Here is a 19,882-nt window from a genome sequence, read left to right as displayed (position 1 = left end):
CAGTGGCCCCTTTAAGGGTAAGGCCTGGGCATCCAGCAGAGTGTGCTGCATAGCTGCAGCCACTGGAAGGCAATAGGGCCCTCTGGGATATAAGGAGTACCAGAGGCAGAAAGGGTTTGTGGGTTTTGAAGGAGTGCAGGTTGGAGGTAGGGGAGGAGACTGACTGGGTTTATTGAATTTGGAATCTGACTGTGGATTGTGACTAGACTTGGATACCCTGATGGATTTGACTGACCTTGGACTGTAATTTGGCTTATTGGTTCTGGACTCTGATTTGGCAACTCTGATTGATGGGACTGATTTACTTGGCATCTGTGGACTGGAACTGGACTCACTTTTGCTTGCTGCACTGGTGAGTTGCACAAGGGGGACTGATCAGCCTTAAGCGGGTACAAGGCCCAGTGGATTGGGATTTGGCAGAACATCATTGTAGCTGAAAGATAATGTGATCCCCTATTTGTGTGCACCTGCTTTTGTGAGCTTCATAAATTCTGACTCTCTAGCGATGATGAGTTCTTGGGGTTTCCAGAAAACTAGAGTACTCAAACCTTTAAGTCTCTCCATTTGTTAATGACAGTGATAATGGTTCTTAATGCCACTGTTGACTGCTGTTTACATGGTTCAAATGTTATTCTGTTATAGTTTATTAAATATTTTATTACACTATTTGGTTCAGAATATTTTTTTCCTTGTTTTCCTCCTCTAAAAACTAGGTGCGTCTTATGGTCAGGTGTGTCTTATGGAGCGAAAAATACGGTAATAAGTGTGTGATTCAGTATTGCTTCTAACAGCCTGCAATGTTAGGTCACATGGTCTAGCTCCCAGACCCGCTTTTACAGTATAATAGATTCATGGGGAAATGTTAAAGCCTGCTTACACTGCATCTTCTCTTGCTCTTTTTAAAAAATTAATATAATTGTTACAAGACATCAAAAATACTACATAATGAGAATAAACCATACAGTTCAATGTTATCTTTAAAAATTGGTATTCCAGAAGAACATAAATAAAACTCGCTTTTCAGTTAATTTGTTTGTGATCTTCTTTGTCCATCTCCTCTACGGTGTGTTTTGTAAAGCATGCACTAACTCAAATCTGACTAGTCCAATCACGCATAAGTGGAGCTGATATTGATTTCATTGATGAAGCAATACAAATCGTTGCTGAAATAAGCAAGAGCACCATCCAAATTGCTGTCTCTTCCCACCTCCTGGACCTAAACTGCCCCACTTGTCCTCCCCCGCCTGCCCACCTGCCCAGGAACTCCTCTTTGCTACTCAGCAAGTAACTTACAACTCCCAGGTCCCAGCAGGCCCCCAACTGGTGCAGAGACTCAGCGCCAACTGGTGCTGGCCTCCTTGCCGGCTCCTTTCCCCTCTTGGCTGCTGCAAAGTGCCTAATGGCATGTTTGTGACATTGTTGGGGCAGTGTGTGGGCCACCAGTGCTGCCCAGCATTAGGATTGGTCTGTCAGTGTGCACACCCAAATCCTCTCTATCCATCACTGGTCAGTTCTTCTCATCCTGCTACCCGCAACAATTAGACCAAGAGGCCTGAGGACTCTGGAAAACAACTGCCGGCCTTAGGCAGAACTTTCTGCCCAATATTTTGGCTACAGATCTGAATGACAATAGAAATCAGCATTCAGCTGAAGGACCCAGAGCAAACCCATCTGCTTCAGGAGGAAGACAATATCTACAGTGCTGAGCTGATAAAACAGATTGATTAAAACCTTTTGATCAATTGAAAAAGTGATGCTAATGGATTGGACATGTTTTTGTTTTTGTTAATTAAGGCTACAATCCTGTACACACTTTCCTGTGTTCTATTGAACACAGTGGGACTTGCTTCTGAGTAGACATGCCGAATAATGAAAAGCTTTGTTGTTCTTTGTCAGAGCCAGCCAAAGATCTTCTGCCACTTGAGATGGTATACCAGATGCTGCACCCATTACCCAGTGATGCTTCAGCTTCTGCTCCTCTAACACTCTAGTCCACTACTTTCTGGTTCTCCACAGTTCCATTTTATCCACCTCTTCTTTTTCCAGTGCAGGAAGCGGTGTGTGGAGGCCAGCTGGTGGATAGAAGTGGGTGTCCCATGCCAGTCTGCTACCTGAGGCAGCTGGTTCAGTTGGTCTCAAGAATGGGCCAGCCTTGTTCTTAGTTACTACCGGTTTATCCATGACCCATCCACTCTTTTCAACCAAGATCAGCTAGGAAAATGAATAATTAAAATCCATCAGTAATACAATTTTATTCATTTATTTTTCACATTTTTATACCAGCCATCCTCCAAGAAGCTCAGTGTGGTATACATGGTTCCTTCATTCCTTCTCACAACAACCCTGTGAGGTAGGTGAGGTTGATAGTGACTGGCCCAAGATCACCCAAGAAGATTCACGATTTGAACTAACTCTAACGCCAGAACCACTACACCATCCTGGCTCAGTGGATCTCCCAGTTTATCTCAGGGGCTCACAGTGTCTTACAACGTCTCTGCGACAAATTAATAGTCCTGCCCCTAGTGAATTCACCAAATCCAATCTCACTAGAGAGGAGAACGGGTTGCGCGTATGCATCATACTAATTCTACTTCACGTTCCTCTTTCTTGCCTTCAGAGATGCTCTTACCGTGATATCTGCTTGGCTATTTTGTTTTCCTTCTGTAAATGTTCAATTAAAGGAAACTGAAGAACTTTGAAACACTTGCAAGCATTCATTGATCATTAATTAATTAACGATAAATGAATGCTTGCAGGTTTTTCAGTTTCTTAATTTTCTTTAATTGAACATGTACAGAATTTAATTAATTAATTAATTGTTTCACTGATTGATAATGTATATGAATGCTTGCAGGTTTTTCAGAGTTTTTCAATCTGTTTTAATTGAACATTTACGGAATTTGATTGATTGATAGAAGCTTGCAGGTTTTTGAAATTCATTCAATCATTCAGCTTCTGGCCTGCCTTTCTCCCCGCAGTGGAGCAGCCAAGGTAATTTACAGCCATAACATGGCAATGAAAAGCAAGAAAAAGCAGCACCATCTCATAAGGTCAATAAAAGCAGCTGAGAAAACGTGGCCAAAAGAAAGCTCACCCACAGCAAGCTTTCAAATCCTGCTGGCTCCGCACCAGCTTTCTTCAGGTCATTGCTTCATTCGGGCGCTAGGTGGCGCGCGAGAACAGTCGTACATGGCTCATCACGAGCTCGTCGCTTTGTTCAGCCACTAGGTGGCGCGCGAGGACAGTCGTACGGGGCTCGAGCCGATGAAGTTTGAGCTTCGGCGGCTGCCGTACAAACCCTTTGGGTCCGTCTAGGACTGCCCTCTCGCTGGTCTTTTCGGAGTGAGAGAGCTTCCCGGCCGCCACCTGGCATTGGAGAGGCCCCGCTGCTCCGCGGCCGGGTGTTGGGAGCCCGGGAGAGGCGGTGGGGCGGGCTGGGCTCGCCATCCCCGCCGGCAACATGAGCCGCAGCTACAACGATGAGCTGCAGTTCCTGGACAAGCTGGACAAGAACTGTTGGAGGATCAAGAAGGGCTTCGTGCCCAACATGCAGGTGAGTGCCCCTGGGCATGTGCAGAGTGCCGGTCCCTCACCCGCTGAAGGGGGCCCCTTCCCCTCCCACAACGCCAGAGCCAGGGGACAGTGTCTGCGGAACTCCCTGCCACAGGATATGGTGGTAGGTACAGTGGATATTGGGATGTCCTTATCCCTCTCACACAACACCAGAACCAGGGGGCAGTGTCTGTGGAACTCCCTGCCACAGGATATGATGGTAGATACAGTGGATATTGGGATGTCCTTATCCCTCTCACAGAACACAAGAACCAGGGGGCAGTGTCTGTGGAACTCCTTGCCACATAATATGGTGGTAGGTACAGTGGATATTGGGATGTCCTTATCTCTCTCACACAACACCAGAACCAGGGGATGGCCACTGAACTTGAGTGTTGAGAGAATTAGGACAGAAGTATTTCTTTATCCTGTAATGAGTATGTGGAACTCTTTGCCACAGGATGTGGTGGTGGCCCCTGACCTGGATGCCTTTAAAAGGAGATTGGACAGATTTCTGGAAGAAAAGTGCATCACAGGTTATAATCCATGATGGGCATGTGCAGCCTCTTGCGTTTTAGAAGTAGGCTGCCTCCAAATGCCAGATGGAAGGGAGGGCACCAGGATCAGTGGCGTCGCTAGGGGGGTGCGGGCCGCACCAGGTGACACACCCGGGGGTGATGCGCTAAAATCGTGCCTTTATGAGCTACCATGTCATGCCATACACCGTTGGATGCGGAATGACCAGCAGAACACAATGCAAAAAACCCCATTGAGATAGCACCTTTCGTTCAAAAGTTATGGCCAAAAAACCGGAAGGGAAAAATGCACGGAGCTCTATGGAAAGTGAAAGTGAGCCGTATTGCGCGTTTACTTGCGAGTACTTGCCATAGTCCGTCGGAAAGTGCAGGCTGAGAGGACTCCAAGGTCAGAATGGTCCTGATCCAATGAATGCAGCCCCAAAAACACCTGAGGAGGAGGACCTGAGGAGTGGGTCCCAGTGCTAAAAGTACGAGAACTGCTGCAATAAGGTGTTAGCAAGTTGACACGGGTGTGTGTGAGACTCCACAAGTTTCCAAAATCACTAAAATCAGAATTTGGAGGAATAATCCCATCATGTTATATATCAATCAATGCGTAATTTCATGCAGAATGCAGTGAAACAAACCACATTGAATTATCTGTGTTCTATCAAAAGGTACTGCCAAAAAACCAGTGGGGCTGGGGCAATGGTACATCACCACGCCCACCACCTGGGGTGTTGCCCCGCCCACTGCATGGGGTGCTGCGCAGGCCTCCCGCACCAGGTGACGCGAATCCTAGTGACACCACTGACCAGGATGCAGGTCTCTTGTCTTGGGTACTCCCTGAAGCATCTGAGGGGCAGCTGTGAGATACAGGAAGCTGGGCTAGATGGGCGTTCGGCCTGATCTAGTAGGGCTCTATTTATGTTCTTAAGGATGCGATGGTGGCCGACAGGCTTAAGCCCAAGCAGGGTAACCAGATATCATAACCACAAAAGAGGACCAGGCACTCCAAAATGTGGAATATCCAATGAGAATGTAGGACATGACAAAATAAAAGCTATCATGTATTGATTTTATGTGGTTAATTTAAACACTATATTATTATTAAATTTGAGACTATTTTACATATAATTTATTAATAACAGGAAGGCTGTGCACTGCCAGCTCACCAGGGAAACCAGCTGCCAGGGAAAAGGGGGACATTTAAATTCTTTTCCAGGACACGAGGCTAAAAAAGAAGACATGTCCTGGTAAAAGACCATCTCATGAAGAAGAAAAGTCCTTCTCATAAAGGACTGATTGGGTTGCTCGATCAACTGGAAAAAGAATTGGATTCCCCCCCCTCCAAGGCATGATCCTTATGCACCTGTGTTGTATAGGACCAAAATGGAAGTTGCCTTTTATTGAGTTGGGCCATTTGTCCATCTAGCTCCATGCTGGTTAGGAGCAGATCTCTGGAATTTCAGGCAGAGGCCTCTTTTTGGCCTTACCTGGATATTTCAGGACTGATCTGAAAGCCTTCTACTTACAAAATATGCATAACTGTGCTCTCTCCCTGGGGAGCCGCAGAAATTGGCCAGGGGAGCTGTGGAAAAACCTGTCACCCTATACAGTGTATAGCATTGTAGCAGGGCTTTTCAAACTGGGGGCATCATAACGCCCTAACCTGTGGGTCCTGGCCTCTGCCCCCTTAAGGGGCGGGGGCAGTCTGGAGGCAGGGAGGATGCAGCAGCACGATCCCCAGGATCGCGCCACTTAGGGGGCTGCAGGGGCTGGGGTGCACTTACCCAAGCCTCCTGCAGCCTCCCCAGGGTGCGTGGAGCCTGGTGCGACCTTTGGCAGGGCTTCCTGCAGCAGTGAAAGCGGAGCGAACGCGCTCCACTTCCGCTTTAGCAAAGGTGGGGCGCGATTGCTCCGCTTTTACTTTCGCTGCTGCGGGGAACCCTGTCAAAAGTTGCACCAGGCTCCCCGCACCCAAGGAGGCTTACCCTCTTTGGGTAAGTGCACCCAAGCCCCTGCAGCCCCCTGAGCTGCGCCGCTGCCTTCCACCCGCCGCGCTGCCTCCCCCCCACCCCTGCAAGCACTTACAGTGGCTCAAACTCTCCATGAGAGTCTGAAAACCACTGTCCTAATGAGAAGCGGTAGCCAATGGCCCAATAGGTCAAGGGAGCCACGAGTAAACTTTGGGAACCACTGGTCTAGTGGATTCTGTCTACATTTGGGTTATATGCAATGCAGTATTGGGAAAAATACAGTAAGGCGGTTTATGAAAATTAGTTCATCTAAGCCAGGGGTCTCTAAACCCCGGCCCGGGGCCAGATGCGGCCCGCAGCAAACCTTTTTCTGACCCACAGCCAACCTCTGTCCTCTGAAAGCCTGTGGCCCACTCAGCTGAACATGACCAGAACTGTGCTCTGTCTGGAGGGTGTTCTGAGGGCCAGGGAGGTTGAATGAATGAGCCCATTCATTCATTTATTCACTCATCTAAGTTCCATCTCTAATTTATTTATTTAAATTTTATATTTAAATTTTTTTTGGCCCTCCACACCACACCAGATTTTTGATGCGGCCCTCTGGCCAAAAAGTTTGGAGACCCCTGATCTAAGCTCTTATTCTGTCATATTCTTGGTTGCAAGTTATAGGTGTTCTTTATTAATTCAGTAAAGCAGAAATTCTTTTTAAAAGAACAGCAGCCCCAACTCTAAATATGAAGTGCATTGGTCACTAACTTGCAATTATGGCCCCTGCAAAATGCTTAGAAAGGTGAGTTTTAAAAACTCTTTTTTAAAACCTTATTCTTTTTCTTATTCTTTTGTCTCTAGGTGGAAGGTGTGTTCTATGTGAATGACCCTTTAGAAAAGTTAATGTTTGAAGAATTAAGGAATGCCTGCCGAGGTGGAGGTATGTGTGTTATCATCCAATCCCCCACTGAATTTCTGTTCCATTGGAATCTTACTCTGGTTCCCAGATTAAGGGCACAATTCTAACCCATTTTCCCGCACTGACATAAGGACAATACTGCTTGACGGTAAGGGGACAAACATTGCCATACCTTGAGGAGGCCTCCGTAACTGCCCCCCAACTGCAAGATGCAGTACATGCCCCACTGGTACAGCTATGCCAGTGCTGGAAAGTTGGTTAGGATTGCACCTAACTCTCCTTTCTTTAGATGAATCCAGACTTGGCATATATTCAATCAATACAATTAATATTTACAACTGTTTTCATGATCAGGCATCATAAGGCGAATCTTCAATTATGCAAGCTAGTTAAGGGGCTAAATGTAAACATATGTCATGTTTACATCATGTATATCAATATGCCATTTGTCAAAATTTTGTTTAAGAAGTGGAACATGAAAATGATTTGCTATACTGCTTAAAATTCTGCTTGCTTATTTTTATTAGCAATTTTTGTGATGTTCTTAAAGGGTGGTTAAACATATTAAAAAGAAGCCATAAATCCCTTAACTCATTGATCTATAGTATCAGTTTTCTTGGTTGAATGTAATTTAGTATCTTGATTTTTAGTATCAGTTTTCTTAATCATATGTAATTTAGTATCTAAGCTAGGTTGTCTTGTCTTTCACACTGAAGCTGTGAGTATCATACAGATGTAGTAGACTTCCAGAAGGTAAATGCAGTTATTGTGGGATGTTGCGATCAATCACAATTGTGTAGAAAAGGGCATGCATTTTGCTTTAATCGTTCTTCTTTTTCAGGTGCTGGAGGCTTCTTGCCAGCCATGAAGCAAATTGGAAATGTAGCTGCACTGCCTGGCATTGTTCATGTGAGTGACTCCTTTGAAGATTTATCCCTTTATCTTTCAGAACAGGAGCTGCATAGAAAGAACAGAAGCTGTGTAGGAGTTTGCATACTTGAATCCCAGCTTGTGGTGGGGTATCAGAGGCAAGAATAACAATTCCCTTGTTCTAAGATGTTGCCATAACACTGAGCCATCATCATGGTTAATCTCGAGTAATGAAGGGCAAAACAGCAACCAGCTTACCTCAGTTCTTATTTTTGAAATAAACCTGTCTGCAATTTGTTCTTACTAATACAGTGGGCCCTCCTTATCCACAGGTTGGGGACCCATGGATTTGAGTCAATGCAGTCCCTGACCCACATCAGGAGGGCCTCACTGTACCTCCTGCATGCAACCGGAAGAGTCTCAAAAGGCCTCCTTGAAGACTTTTAAAGGTTCTTCTGGTTTCAGCTGAAAAACTGGAAGTGCCTTTTTAAAGCCTGCCGGACATGACCAGAAGGCACTTACTGTCCATATCTCTAGGTCCTCTAACGGCCCCCATACTTGGGTTTTGGTATATATGGAAGGGTGGGGTCCAGGTTACAGAGGGCCAGCTTTATTTACATTTGCAAACTGTCCTTTATGTGCAGATGTCTCTGCTAGAAACAAAAGATTTGGGGCTTGTGCATGCTTTGTACTGGTGTGTGGCAAAGTTATGGAAATCGACTCTCAGTGTTGTAGATTCCTATATCATTCTCATGTTGAGGCTAGTTGCCTTTTTGTTTGCTTTTTTTTTCTTTCAGAGATCTATAGGGCTTCCTGATGTCCATTCTGGCTATGGGTTTGCCATTGGTAATATGGCTGCCTTTGATATGAATGACCCAGAAGCAGTGGTATCACCAGGTATGGGACATTTTCAATGTGGTATCTTCTATGCAGGGAGAGAACTACATAGCATTCTCCAAACCTGTGAGTGTATAAAAACCAGATAGGAAGGCAAAATGCACTTCCCAATATCCCATTTATGCAGATGCAGGTATACTTGCTGTGATCCACACAGCATTGTGTGTTAATCCATAGTTCCTAAATAACATATTCAGTCCTCTGTAGAGCACTGAGTTGTATCCAAGATCCTGCTAGCTTTTGCCAAAGTGTAGGCTTCTAAAAGGAGATCAGCTTATTGCTCAATATTCCCATGCCTCTTCAGGTTTGTTGATACTATGCATTAAGAGTTATGACAACCCCTTCTTTTGAAAGCACATTTCCATTCACCTTTATTGAGTTCTTTATTAGTTTATTATTTAAACGGGTCCAACATTTGACTATATGTATTTACTTGAAATTTTGACATAGTGTAGAGCTAATAATCCAATTAAAAAAACAAAATCAACCAAAAATTAAAACACACAAGCAGAATAAAAGCACAGATGTGACCATTAGCCAATTGAAAAATGCTTTTCTAAAATGCTTTCTGCTATTGGAAACAACAGCAGTGGTGAGGGCAAACAAGCTTATTTTGCAGGGACTTCAAACAATGCTTCCTTGCTGGTCTGAAAGCAGGGTAGTCCATATGGAATCAAGTGTTCTTTAAATCATCTGTGAACTAAGGTCTGCAGTTTCTTTGCCTTTCTCAATTTCATACCTGCTACACTCTTAGGAGAAGTGTAAGAGATACTGCAGTAAACTTTTTCAGCTCTGGAGACCTTGTACAGATGACATTTGTACAAGTGCACTTGTGGCATGATATGTACATATGTTTGTGCATGCATACTCATAGTAATATGCGTTGTTTTGAAACGACCCTTATGAAGTTTGCAATATTAGTCACTATTTTGGCCTTCTTGATGCCATGTTCCAAGAAACACTATATTTTTGTAAGCTGTACCTTCTGAAATACTGCAGAATAGTTGCTGGTCCTTCCTACTTAACAGCCCAGTCCTATCCACACTTTCCTGGGAGTAAGCCCCATTGATTCTAATGGGTCTTACTTCTGAGTAGACATGCATAGGATTGGGCTCTAAGATAGTTAAGGGAACTCTAATTTTATTTGTCAGCATTAGGAAAGTATAGGGGGTTCCCCCTGTTTCCACGGATTCACTTATTCGTGGGAGGGGCCCCCAGGCCCTTCCAGGGTTTCCCCGGGCCTTCCAGTGCCTTATAAGGCATTAAAAACATCACTTCAGGTTTTCAAGTAGAAGCCAGAAGTAGCGTTTTTCATTTTTTTTCAGTCATTCTGAGCCCAGCAGAGGCCAAGGGTGGATGCACATGTCTTCTGCTGGGCTGAATACCCTCCAGTGGCAAGGGGAGAACAGCTCCCCTTGGCTCCGGAGGGTGAAGGGGCATTTCAGAATGGAACCCCCATGGATACAGGGGCACATCTGTATAGGACAGGTTGCTGAAAACAAATGAAAGTAGCTGCTCTTACAGCAGATTTGTCTACATGATGACTATCTGGTCTTAGTACAGTACTAGCAATTGCTTCTTAGTTGAGTTTTGAAGGGTTGTTTTGTTCTATTTGTACAGGTGGTGTCGGGTTTGACATCAACTGTGGTGTACGGCTGCTGCGTACCAACCTTGATGAGTGTGATGTCCAGCCAGTGAAGGAGCAACTTGCCCAGTCTATGTTTGACCATATTCCTGTTGGTGTGGGATCTAAAGGGGTCATCCCCATGAATGCCAAGTAAGAATTGCTTTGTTTTCCCCACAGCGTGTCCAGACTGAGAAAGGGTGGTCTGCTTCATTTTGAAGAGGCCTTGTTGATAAGGAGCTGAGAGGAAGGAGAAAGCTACTTCGTTGTTAATAGCACAGTTGTTAATAACTAGAGTGACCATATGTCCAGGTTTGCCCAGGACAGTCCTGGCATTCTGTCCAGTTTAGCATTTGTCATAGATTTGTCCCTTGCGCCAAGAGGGCTCTGAGGCTAGGGGCACAATTTTAATCAGGTCTACTCAGAAGTAAGTCCTATTTAGTTCAATGGGGCTTACTTTCAGGAAAGTGTGGTTAGGATTGCAGCCTAACTCTGCTGCCACTTGCTACTGAGCAACCACTGGGAGGGGATGGAAACCCTGACTGGGACAAGTAAAGCTTTCCCTAGGGGCCAGGAGTGGCCCAGCCTAGTCTCCCACAAGCATCTAACCATTTGCAGACTGAGGTTTTTCATAGCTTCAGCTACTTTCTGTCTTTTCTAAAGTCAACAGTACATCTGATAACATTTCTCATAACACCCTCGCTTTACCACAATTCCTGACCAGTAGAGGAATTCCTGACCCTAATTTCTGATAGGCAGTAGAGGTAAGAGGTCCCGGAGCTCCTCTTTCCCTTGTAGTGAAGAAGTCAAGACTCCAGTACCCTTGTGGGGGGGGGGGGAAGAGAGGCACACATACTTGGAACACACTGGCCTCTATTCTGACTCTAGCTACAAAGGTGTACAGGCTGGTATGAAAATAAACTGAGAAGAGACCTACAGTCACCACTATGTCCAGAATTAGACTTAATTCTCTTGTGAGTGTGTGTGTCCCTGTGGCAGTGTGGAGAGATGCAACAGTGAACCATTGGTATGTTTCATCCTGTATTTTGCCTGTCATTTCTTTAACAAAATTCTCTTGCTCTCTTCCCCTGCAGGGATTTGGAGGAGGCACTGGAGATGGGGGTAGACTGGTCCCTACGAGAAGGCTATGCCTGGGCTGAGGATAAAGAGCATTGTGAAGAATATGGAAGGATGCTTCAAGCCGATCCAAATAAAGTCTCTGCCAGGGCTAAGAAAAGAGGTTTGCCCCAGGTAACCAGTTTTCTTAAGTCACACAACAACCAGAAGTGTGGATACCAGAAGTGTGGATGTATCTAGTACCAGCACTGAATGATCCTGTTCTTGGTCAGGTTGGATCTCCCCAATCCTGAGTGCTTCTTCCCCCTCAAGGTGGAAGCACCATCTTAGAAAGTTTTTAAAAAGATCGGAGACTTTAATGAAGAATACTAGCTGCAAGCAGAACCTACCTCTACAGAGGCAGTATACTGGGGAAAGTTATCTCCCTCTCTGTGTGTTAGCTTTCTAGGGTCATTTGGCTGATTATGCTGGGAATTGAAAGTGCTTGACTACAGGGACATTTAGGCTTGAACCCTACATACACTTACCAAGGAATAAAGTTCCACTGTGTTTAGTGGGGCTTACTTTTGAATAAACATGAATTGCGCTGTGCTGCACATCTGATGCAATAAATATTTTCTTATCGTTTTAAGTGGTGAATGAGAACTTTTTGGTTCAGTTCAGCCAGTGCTCAAATAGACATTTAGCTTCACATTGAATCCTTTCTCTGAGCAGTTTGTTTATAATATCACAAGAACGTGACTATTTGCCTAGCCTTTCTAATGGGAACTGCAGTTTCTCCATTTTCCTTCCTTCCAACATTTGTTCACGCCGTTCGCTAGCTCCTTCTGTTTTGTTTTACAGCTGGGCACGTTGGGTGCAGGAAACCATTACGCTGAGATCCAGGTTGTGGATGACATTTATAATGAGTATGCTGCCAAGAAGATGGGCATAGATCACAAAGGCCAAATATGTGTGATGATCCACAGTGGCAGCAGAGGCCTGGGCCACCAAGTCGCTACGGGTATAATGGAGGCTCATCTCTTTGGAAATTAGGGAAACTTTAATAGGTTGCTGTGCTTCTCACAGTATTCTGCAGACTCATTTCTGACTTCAGAAAAAGGGGAGTAATACAGAGACTTCATGGAAGGCATTTGGGGCGTCTGCAGGCAACTTTAATTTCTGGGCCTGCTAATCCAGCTGGCCAAGCTTTTGCAAGGGTTGCACTGGTTGTGATAAGGTTGGCCCTCTTTCTTTCAGATGCCCTGGTGGCTATGGAGAAAGCTATGAAGCGGGACAAGATCATTGTGAATGACCGCCAACTGGCTTGTGCCAGGATTGCTTCCCAAGAGGGGCAGGATTACTTGAAGGGGATGGCTGCAGCTGGCAATTATGCCTGGGTCAATCGTTCCTCCATGACTTTCCTCACTAGACAGGTAGGTGAAGACTGTGCTGAATGGTGAGGTTTGTTTAAATCTTGATAACTGATCAGAATGGGGTTCAGCTTGGAGTTTTCCTCTGCTGAGAACCTTCAGAGAGACCATTGGTTTTAAAGGAGACGAGCCAATGCTAACAGAAATTCAGTTTCATCCTTTTGCTTTCACATTTTCAGAAAGATACAGCTAGTTTATTCTAAAACTGAATTTAACCAACACTCATCAGTTCTGTGGGCTTCAGTAGACCTTACCTGGCTTGTGTTATGAATTAATGTGGTTGCTTTTTTTCTACATATGGAACAAAAATTGAGTGTTGGCCTGCAGCACCCAGGTCCGGCAGCTCCGTGGAGTGCTGCCGCCGGATCCTGCGCCTCCCGCGCTACCGCAGGAGGCTCCTCTGCAGAAGGGGAATTTCGTCCCCTTCCCCCAAGTAAGGGAAGCAGCCCCGCAATGGGGCTACTCACTTTAGCGTTGACCAAAAGGTAGGTGCTAAAGTAAAGGCACTCTTGTAGGGCACGCAGCCCTGCACAAGCGCTTTGGATCCTGCAGAGCTCAGCTCCGCGGATCCGCCTCTCTCCCTCCCCCGCCACGCCTCCTGCCCACCCCCTGGCATGACTCCCCCCTCCCCGGAACACCTCCCCCACACACCCAGCCACGCAACCGCCTCCCGCTCCGCAGCCTGGCGGTCCAGGAGACCACCGAGCCGTGGAACCCAGGCAACCACCGCGCACTAGCCCAGTGCCAGCTGTGAGCCCCACAAACGTGCCTTATGGCACATTTGCAACTGAAGTTCGTGGCACGGAGCCGTGCCGCGGACCTCAGGATTGGGCTCTTCGTTATAATGGTCTTCTCTCAAATTCTTTGGTGACTTGCTTAGAAGTGATACACCTTCTTGTTGACTAAACTTGCAGTTGTTCTTTCTGTCAACAAGTCTGGCAATCTGGTGCCCACTGCTCAATGGCTTCCTTCCTTCTAAGGGATCGTTTCACAGCCAAGGCTCACCTCTGAGGGACTGGCACCTATTTTCAAAAGCAGCCTCTCCAAGTGAATTTAGAGTGCTGTGAATTGAGAATGCTGTGAATGAATTTCATGAACTGAGAGTACTGTGAGGACTTCAAGGAGAGGAGGTGCTTAAGGGCAGCCTGGAGGAATGTTCAGAGCTAGGTACGCCCACCCCCTAGTTATGTATACCCTGCTTTTCAGGCAGGGCAGCAGAGCAGCTAGAAATTTAAGAAATGCAAAATTTTCAATGGAGATTTTTGTGGGAGTTTAGCTGTAGATGGATGCATGGGCTGGCTGATGCTAAAGAGGTCAGCCCACAGAAGCATCCTTTTCATTGCTCTGTGAGGCTTCTAGTCTGCAGCAATTAGTGATGTAATTCCAGGCTGTCTTCTCCAGAGTTAGAGAGGAGAAGAGGTTGCAGGTGGACTCTGGAGTGGCTGACGGCAAAGATGCTGGGCCCATTCATACAACCTCTGTGTCAAAGTGTGAGTTCATCAGTTTACGAATGGGATAAATGGTGAGGGTTTTTTTTTTCCTGGTTTTGATAATTATATGAACAGCTAAATAAGTCAGAACTTTAAAACACACCTTTAGGGGTACAGGAAACCTGAAGATATATTAAACATAACCTGTTGGGTGGAGAAAGGTAACAAATATAACCTGTGTGACCAAAGTATCGGTTTCCATAAACTACTCAGTTATATTCCCCCACCTGGGATGCACCAGGCCTCCAGTATTTTCCAGAGGACCTCCTTCCATGTCTGTTCTTTCTCTTAGGCCTTTGCCAAAGTCTTCAACACCACCCCTGATGATCTGGATATGCACGTGATCTACGATGTCTCTCACAACATTGCCAAAGTAGAGCAGCACGTGGTGGATGGGAAAGAACGAACCCTGCTGGTGCACAGGAAAGGATCAACTCGAGCTTTCCCTCCACACCACCCTCTCATTGCTGTTGATTATCAAGTATGAGTTCACTGCATCATCTTTCTTACATGAAATAGTCACCTCCTTGTGTTGGTACTAGGCTCCTTCACCTAATAGGCTATGTTCATGCACTGGGGTGGGGGTGACTAGTGTTTGTGCGGCATTGTTAACACTATTATTGCTCATTTGTGCCTGTACAATCTTTGAGCTGCCCTGTCCTCTTCATCCTGTTTTTTAGCGGCCACCTACAATTTATGTGCTGAGTCGCAGCTTCCAGGCACATTTTTTGCTCGGGAATTTTATATGCCATCTGTCCAAGACTTCCTTTATTCACTGATGGAAATTTGACCTAATTAAGTAGTCTGGAGTTTGCTGCCCCAGGACACGGTAATAGTCACAGAACTGGTTATCTGAAAACTTCATAGAGGACAGGTCCATCAGTGGCTACCAGTCATGATAGCCAAATCACTACCTCCAGGTTTAGCAGCAGTCTACCCCAGAATTACCAGCTGCAGGAGAGAAGTATGCTTTTCTGCCCAGATTTTGGGCATCACAGCTGGTGGGCCAATGTGGGAAATGGGAGGCTGGACTAGATTGGTCTCTGGCCTGATCCATCAGGACTTTTCTTAATGTTTGGATTAGTGGATTACTGAGAATTGACACTCCTTCATGAATACCTTGTTGATTTGTTAGAAGTTGAGGTTTTGTTTTAATTTTGGCAGCTTTCTGTTTTTCATATCTGCAGTTGACTGGCCAGCCAGTGCTGATTGGTGGAACAATGGGAACTTGTAGCTATGTCCTTACTGGTACAGAACAAGGCATGACTGAAACCTTTGGAACTACCTGCCATGGAGCGGTAAGTAGCCAAGCCACTTGTGTCCTTTTGTAAACTAACCCTAATGCTCCTTGCTACAGAATTGTTTGAGGCTTAGTGATATGCCAGTAGGACTGTAGTGTACAACATTTGCACGAACCTCTGTAGTAAATGCTTCTTGTTTCATACCTATGTATGCCTTGTAAAGTATCTTGATTTTGTGTTCAGTGCTTTAAATGTTGCCTTTCCCCAGCTGGGAATAGTAATGGTGCAGGGCATGAACGGTTTTGTCTTATTGAGAAGGTAGGCTGTTCCTTCAGAACACGCTGAGTCTCTTTTAAGAGGTCTATAGATGATGAAATGTTAACAAGTACAGGTTTTTGAGCTCCAATACTGTGATGTGACAAGCTGCATTTGCAGAGTTGGGAAGAGTACCAGGACCCTTAATGTTGGTTGATTGGCCCCTCTCATTGTTTGTAGGCTTGTAACCGATTCATTTCCTGAAGTGTGGGTTGATCTCACTGAGAGGGGGAGGAATAGGATCCAGAGTCCCTGGCAGCTGTGGTCTCAGTATAAATGATGTGGGAGGGCCATGCAGGGGTCCAGAAAGCTTAGGTGAGGGCAGCTATGTAACTCAGGTATACAAGACATCAAGCCTTCACCAAGGTGTTTCACTTGTTAGAAGAAAATGGCCAGGTTATTTGGGACTCTGGAATGCTCCATTTTCTTTACACATGTTGTCAGTATTTGCTTCCAGTGAATACTATGGTAGCAAATGACACAACAAATTGTCCTTCAGGGCCGTGCATTGTCCCGCGCCAAGTCTCGACGCAACTTGGATTTCCAGGACGTATTGGACAAGTTGGCAGACATGGGGATTGCAATCCGTGTTGCTTCCCCTAAACTGGTCATGGAAGAGGTAAGTTGTCTAAAAGCTTTCCTTTGAGGAAGGGTTGCTGTCAAGGATGACTTCTCATGCAGTCAACTGTTAGCCTCCATCAAGGATGGGTAGAACATTTTATCAGAACCTGCCAAACTAAGAGCTCCAATTCACTTTAGCCTGAAAGAGAATTTTTCCCGTCTCTCCTCCACCTCCCTTCAATCTCATTTGGGGATAATCTGTTTCTCGGGTCATTGTAGGAGCTTCTCTTTTACCCATTGTGGTTCTCATTTGATAACAGGTGAATGGATTTACTTACTGTGGTCACTTGTTCTTGGATTACTTCTGTTAATAAACTGTTAGGAGTGTTTGTGGGTTTGGGGTCTTTTTTTTTTTTTGCTTGTTTTTTAAGAAGATGGTTCCAGTGGTTCCCTATCTCTTTAATGACCAGCCGGAGTCCAATAGGAGGGTGAAGAAGAACTTTTTCAGGGGTGGTTTCTACGTTGAGGAATTTTTTACCATAAGAAACCCTCAGCCCCCAGTTGGGTTTTTAGGGCCCAGTCCCATTCAGTTTTCCAGCACCAGTGCAGCCACAATGCAGCACAATTTGTAAGGGAACAAATGTTCCAATACCGTGAGGAGGCCTCTGGGACTGCCTCCCCGCCACAGGATGCAGTGCACGCCCATTGGCATGGCTGCACTGGCACTGGTAAATTGGATAAGATTGGGCTCTCAGAAAGCAATGCAAGTTATTATTACTCCTATAAGAACTCAACTGGAGAGCTCATCTGAGTTTGTTGGCCTTGTATCATGAATGACTTTGCTTACATTTTTTGTAATTAAATTGAATGTAGGAAAAAAAACTGTTCTAGCATTGTGTATTATAAATATTTACTTTGGTTTTGATCCTTGTGTAGGGTAAGCTGCCTAGAACAATTTTGAATGAAGTGGGGTAGAAATTAAATTAGGCATCTTTATAAATAATATTTTAGAAGTCTCACAGGATACGGTTAACTCTAACACGTCTCCTTTATCCTAGGCACCTGAATCTTATAAGAATGTAACAGATGTGGTCAACACTTGCCATGCAGCTGGCATCAGCAAGAAAGCCATTAAACTGAGACCCATTGCCGTTATCAAGGGCTAGAGAAGTCTTTCACTACCCTTGTCTAAGACCTCTTCCTATCCAGAGTGCTTGGGGTAAACATTTCCATCTGGATTGAGAATGCAGGCTGACAGGCTCTTTGTTATTAGAAATCCCAAAAGGAAGGCGTGTCTACGAAATGTTCTTTGTTATGAAAAAGGCAATAACCCTCATGTTGCCTTTTTATTTCACAGAGTAATGTCTGAAACGGATTTGATTTCTTGTAGCAGAAATCTCAATTATTCTGGCAGAATGTTTTTGCCCTTAATGAATGGCTGTGCTCTCCACACTGATGATGGGGAGATTCTGACCAACTTTATGTAGGCTGAATAAATACTTCATACCTGAGCCAGTGGCCTGTGTTTTGTTTGTTGGACTTAAGTTTGAGAAGTTCTCTTAAAGACCTCCCCTTCCCTCCCCTGAAATATTTCTATTTACTGAACTTTGCTTTCTACAGAGGCCATTTTTTGCACTGTGGGTTACTTGTTATAATAGTTATTATGTGACTTGTGAACTGACACAAGTATACTACTGTAAAATTTCTGATTGGATAGTTGTACCCATCAGCACAGCCTTCTTCATTCACTAGGATGCTATTGACTGAGGGCATAGCTATTTTCCCCTATGATATGTCCCTGGATATACCAGAAACCACTGGTTCTGTGTGCACCTCATGCCATGTGGTACCCCAGAGTCTTTCTGCACTTGTTTTTGTTTAAGAACATATAGATGTCCTTCTAAAGTAAATCCAACTTTCCTGTGTGATTAGGGCAACCAAATCCCACAAAAGATTTGTCACTTTTGTATCTTTGTGCAGAAAGAGTGAGGGCATAGCTGTAATTGAACATCTGTTAATGATACAGGGCTCCTACTGTTTGCATCTAGTCATTCTGATCACAGTCCATTCATAAACAGCATTAAGAAACATTGAGCCTCTTGAAACATGCTGGAGTACTTTCCCACCGGTCTTGCTGTTTTAAGGTAGGTACACCTCCTGAGTAAATTTCCATGTGGGTAGCTATGCTATTTTACTCTCTGAAATGGCAAACTGCCATTTTTCTATTTAGAGGAGTGAGGGAGAGGAGTGTGTGCCTCAAAGCTCCTGAACTTTCCCGTGACAGTTCAAAATTTGACAACAGAGGGTCCCTCAAGTCATCTTACCTTCTGGTGTGGAGTAGGAAAGGAGAAGATCCAACCACAGCTGCCATCCTATCAGGTAACAATGATGGTTGCTATATGTCATCCTGATGGCATCAAGTGTGACAGGCAAAGTCAGCTTATTATTTTGCTTTTGCCTTAAATTTTGGCAATGGCTTCCTGGGACAGACTGAATGGTTGAGGTCTTGAAACTTGTCAATAAAAAAAAGCAAATGCAGAAAAGTTGCTGTAAAAGGTTGTCATTCTTTTAAAGGACAGTTAAAGTTTCAATTCAATTCAAAAACCTTTATTAGGCATTGACAAGCAAACAAAACAAACGAAAAGTCAAACATGCAAACGTACAGGGAAAAGGCAATATAAGCAGACTCTCTGTCTAAAAAGTGGAATTGTTAAGGTCAATGGCAGAATTAATTCTGCATCTTTTTAGAATATCAAGCAAAAAAATTGCCATTTGACTTATAACTGACACATCAGTAGAGGCAAGAAGCAAACATAAGATTTTAACATCCCTTGCCCAAGACAGGCCATCTAGAAGTGGATTTAAAAACATACTTCTGAGGATCATTTAACAAATGCAGGAATTTGGAACAACAGCCAAGGACCAAAGGTAACTGCAGCTGAAGGGGGAGCAGGTCTTATTAGCAGCTGCATTAATTTCCTGGTTTTCAGTGTACCCATAATCTGCACAAAATACTCATAGTGGTCCTGTTCAGAGTGTCATTGCCCAAAGTGTCCAGCAGGAGACCGACAACGATTTTAAAGATAAAACAACAGAAACCCATAGACTGCCAGGAATCGGAGAGTAAAGCTTGAATAAGAGGAGCTTGCCCTGCATTGAAGCAAATACTGAGCCAGAACTTAATAAATCTGGCCCAAGCTAAATACTCAAGTCTATATTGCCTGGCCTCCAAACACAATGCTGCATAAGGAACACAGTGGGCTAAGCCAAAAACCTTATATAAAAAGGTTGGAAGGATTCTCTCAACCTCCAGGTTGAAGGCCGACAGCCAAATTTGAATCCCATAGAGGAGTTGGGCTGAAATTTTAGCATTAAAAATGCACAGAGCTGCTGGAATGAATTGCTTCTCGAAAAAGAAGTGTAAAATGGCCTGGGATAA

General features: G+C 44.7%; 1 protein-coding gene across 1 annotated transcript; it reads left to right on the top strand.

Moving 5' to 3' along the window:
* Positions 1-3,328: 3,328 nt before the first annotated feature.
* On the top strand, positions 3,329-17,954 carry RTCB (RNA 2',3'-cyclic phosphate and 5'-OH ligase). The gene is made up of 12 exons (XM_066633659.1): positions 3,329-3,553; positions 6,899-6,977; positions 7,798-7,865; positions 8,624-8,723; positions 10,344-10,500; positions 11,442-11,598; positions 12,268-12,427; positions 12,664-12,839; positions 14,619-14,807; positions 15,514-15,624; positions 16,382-16,501; positions 17,502-17,954. Exons 1-12 carry the CDS (start codon positions 3,461-3,463, stop codon positions 17,607-17,609), a joined length of 1,518 nt encoding a protein of 505 aa, XP_066489756.1. The 5' UTR covers positions 3,329-3,460; the 3' UTR covers positions 17,610-17,954.
* Positions 17,955-19,882: the final 1,928 nt, after the last annotated feature.

Source organism: Tiliqua scincoides, chromosome 7, assembly GCF_035046505.1.
Source record: "Tiliqua scincoides isolate rTilSci1 chromosome 7, rTilSci1.hap2, whole genome shotgun sequence".
NCBI classification, from domain to species: Eukaryota; Metazoa; Chordata; class Lepidosauria; order Squamata; family Scincidae; genus Tiliqua; species Tiliqua scincoides.
Note: the sequence above shows the minus strand (reverse complement) of the source record. Positions and strands in the feature narration are given on the sequence as shown.

Coding starts and splice junctions, on each gene's coding strand:
- RTCB (XM_066633659.1), top strand. CDS start 3,461: ATGAGCCGCAGCTACAACGATGAGCTGCAGTTCCTGGACAAGCTGGAC. Junction 7,866..8,623: donor CACTGCCTGGCATTGTTCAT/GTGAGTGACTCC, acceptor TTTTTCTTTCAG/AGATCTATAGGGCTTCCTGA. Junction 14,808..15,513: donor TCATTGCTGTTGATTATCAA/GTATGAGTTCAC, acceptor TCATATCTGCAG/TTGACTGGCCAGCCAGTGCT.